The 3037-nt window shown below is 35.3% G+C and overlaps 1 protein-coding gene across 1 annotated transcript; it reads left to right on the top strand.

The window, feature by feature from the left end:
* The first annotated feature begins 782 nt into the window (after nt 1–782).
* Nucleotides 783–2219, top strand: LOC113280627 (aspartic proteinase CDR1-like). Its single transcript, XM_026529230.1, has one exon. It carries the CDS (start codon nt 783–785, stop codon nt 2217–2219), a length of 1437 nt encoding a protein of 478 aa, XP_026385015.1.
* The last annotated feature ends 818 nt before the right edge of the window (nt 2220–3037 follow it).

Below are 3037 nucleotides of genomic sequence, written 5' to 3'. Positions count from 1 at the left end.
AACAATGTCTGTGATTACTAAAAGGGTTAGTCATTGTAGTTTCTTTAAAATTCAGAATGTTTCGAAAACTTGCTTGACATGATCAACAAGTTTACTACTTGAATAATGCTCCAGCTGAGAACATGTTAGACTTGATTTTTAGTTTGAAAGATGAAATCCAATAGAACTTTGTGATGAGTCGTATTGTGAACTTCTAACGAGAAAGCCTCTCATTTATATACCGCAACACCAGTCTCATTAACATCCAGCCGCATACAGGATCTGTAGTATCTGTAATGCACATTTTTTTCACAGATGTCTAAATATAAATAAATAATAATAACATTTTACAAATTCTAATTAGGCTAAGTTTCTAAGTTTCCTAATCACAAAATATTTACTCATTTAAGTCTTTAACATTAAGTCCAAAGTCTGATTGATCTTTTGTAGGTGTACGAGCCTTGAGACATTAATAAGAAAATATATTCTTTAATGTCTAGACAAGATAATAAGATTTTTATTTCCTTAATAAATAATTTCTTCAATTTCTAGACAAAAATATATAGATACGATTTTATAAATTCTAATTAGGCTAAGTTTAAGTTTCCTAATCACAAAATATTTACTCATTTAAGTCTCGATATCCAAAGATCTGATTGATCTTTTGTACGTGCATGAATAAGAAAATATTTTCTTACTTTCTAGGCAAAATAATAAGATTCTTATTTTCCCAATAAACAATTATAAATTGAAGTTTAATGTTGCACATAATTGTGTCCATTGAAGTCCGTTTTACCTCAAAAATGGAGAGAACTTTTTTCATTTTTCTTCTAACAATTACTCATGTTTCACTAATATTAAACTCGGTCATCGCTGTGAATTCAAAGAAAGGGTTTAGTATCAAAATGATCCATATAGACTCCAAAGAATCACCTTTATATCAAGGTGATCATCTAACACCACACGACAGGCTTCAAAGACTCGTCGAACAATCTAAAGCTAGAGCACGTTATATGGAGTCGCAAATACTACTCCGAAGCAATGCAACACAGTCCATGAATCCTGATGTTGTACGTTTGCCCGTAGTTTACGATGCAAAGACGTTTTATGTTGCAACGGTTGGTTTAGGTACGTTTCCTGGCCAACAGAAAACATTCATGAATTATTATTTAATGATTGATACAGGTAGTGATCAGACATGGCTTCAGTGTGAAGGTGCCGATCAAACTTTCAAACAAGATATGCCACTTTATCCCTCCAGATCGTCAACTACATTTCGTATTGTCTATTGTAATACGCACCCTCTTTGCACCGGAGATAGGTGCACCAAAGATGGTGTGTGCACTTACGAAACAATTTATGCGGGTGGATCAGTTACATTTGGTGTTGTCGCTGAAGAAATATTCACTCTAGGCTCTGATACTGGTGGCTTTGAAAGTATCCAATTACACATGGGTTGCGGTCTTGTCCAACAAAATTTCGATACAAGTTGGGGTAATAATCACCTATATGGAAAACATGACCTTATTACAGGAATACTTGGTTTAGGATCAGGACAATGGTCTTTTATAAGCCAATTAGGTGCTACTGGACAAGGCAAATTTTCCTACTGCTTAGAGGCGTTTAACTCGAAAATCGAAGGATCAGATACATATTTAAGATTTGGTGCAGATGCGACAATCGGACACGTAGGCCAAGAAGTATACAAAACTCCCTTTGTTGTGCCTAAGCTATTTAAGACATCGCTCTATTACTTAAATCTAGAAGATATCAGTGTAGGTAACACGAGAATAAGATTTCCAAGAGGTACTTTCGAGCTTAATAGCCAAGGAACTGGCGGTTGTATCATAGATTCCGGTACTCCAATATCCATAATGTATAGAGGTCATTTTAATAAAGTGGCAAATTTGGTGAAGGCACATTTTAATGGGCTTGGAGTTGAATATGTTGGAAAACGATACAGTTTTGAAGTTTGTTTCCGTCTACCAGGAAAATTTGATACTGCTAAGTTTCCTTCGTTAACACTTCATTTTCAATCGGCCAATTTTGTTATTTCAGATTATAAAGCAAATTTTGTGACACTAGATTTTGAAACTGTGTGTTTAGGCATTTTCCCAAAAGATGAGTATACAACGCCTTTTCTCTTAGGAGCTTTGCAACAAGTTAACAAACGGATATTGTATAATGTTATGGATCAGTCACTCTCTTTCACTGACGAGTATTGCGAATTAGGTTCCTGAAGCGGGGGGGGGGGCGTGGTGGTGGTTGCGATGCCATTTAATAAATTATTATTCATTTTAATTTAATTCTTCTAGTCCCACTGTAAAGAAAAATAATGTTTGTTAGATAGGATTGTGATTTCTATCTCAAAATATAAACAGCACCAAACATTTACCAGGCAGTCTCTTTTTCTTTTTACCTCAGAAAACCATTTTGTTATTGTGAAATTCATCTACTATTTTGGAAGCCTAGTTATGATAAAATCCTACGACTGACAAGCTAAATAAGAGATATAGTTGACTCACCAGGTTGATTTCCATGGAGCTGAATGCTTCCACCTGCCATATTGCCAATACTGGATTGCTAAATAAGCAAGCGTGAGTTCCAATGCAGCTTGTAAAATACCTCCTCAAACCCAATCTACTTCTGACAATAGCATTTGGATATCATACCGGACTCTGAGCACCACGAATCATTACAGCTTCGTCCTCTTGAAAATCCTGTCGCGACAAGTTTTCAAGGGGCCATATGCTTATTCAAACAGATAATTACACATCTGTCTGTAAAGTGTTTCTTTACTTTTCTTTTTTTCTTATTATTTCTCGACTGCCCACGAATTCGCAACTGCTACCATGATGCAGAAATAAAACAGAATGCAAGTTAAATTACCACAAAGGGTTCTTCAAGAGAGTCACGGAAGGAACCTCAACCATCTGCAATTCAATCGCCTGCAAAAATGTAAAAGATACTTTCAGCTCTCAAAACTGGGAATTCTTACAAAAGGGTGTGTACTAAAACAAGAATCAGTTATAACAAAAAATGCACATATTCTACTAAC

This window comes from Papaver somniferum, chromosome 5 (genome assembly GCF_003573695.1).
Source record: "Papaver somniferum cultivar HN1 chromosome 5, ASM357369v1, whole genome shotgun sequence".
NCBI classification, from domain to species: domain Eukaryota; kingdom Viridiplantae; phylum Streptophyta; class Magnoliopsida; order Ranunculales; family Papaveraceae; genus Papaver; species Papaver somniferum.
Note: the sequence above shows the minus strand (reverse complement) of the source record. Positions and strands in the feature narration are given on the sequence as shown.

What these genes read in the sequence shown, in the direction of transcription:
- LOC113280627 (XM_026529230.1), top strand. Translation starts at nt 783, where the DNA reads ATGGAGAGAACTTTTTTCATTTTTCTTCTAACAATTACTCATGTTTCA.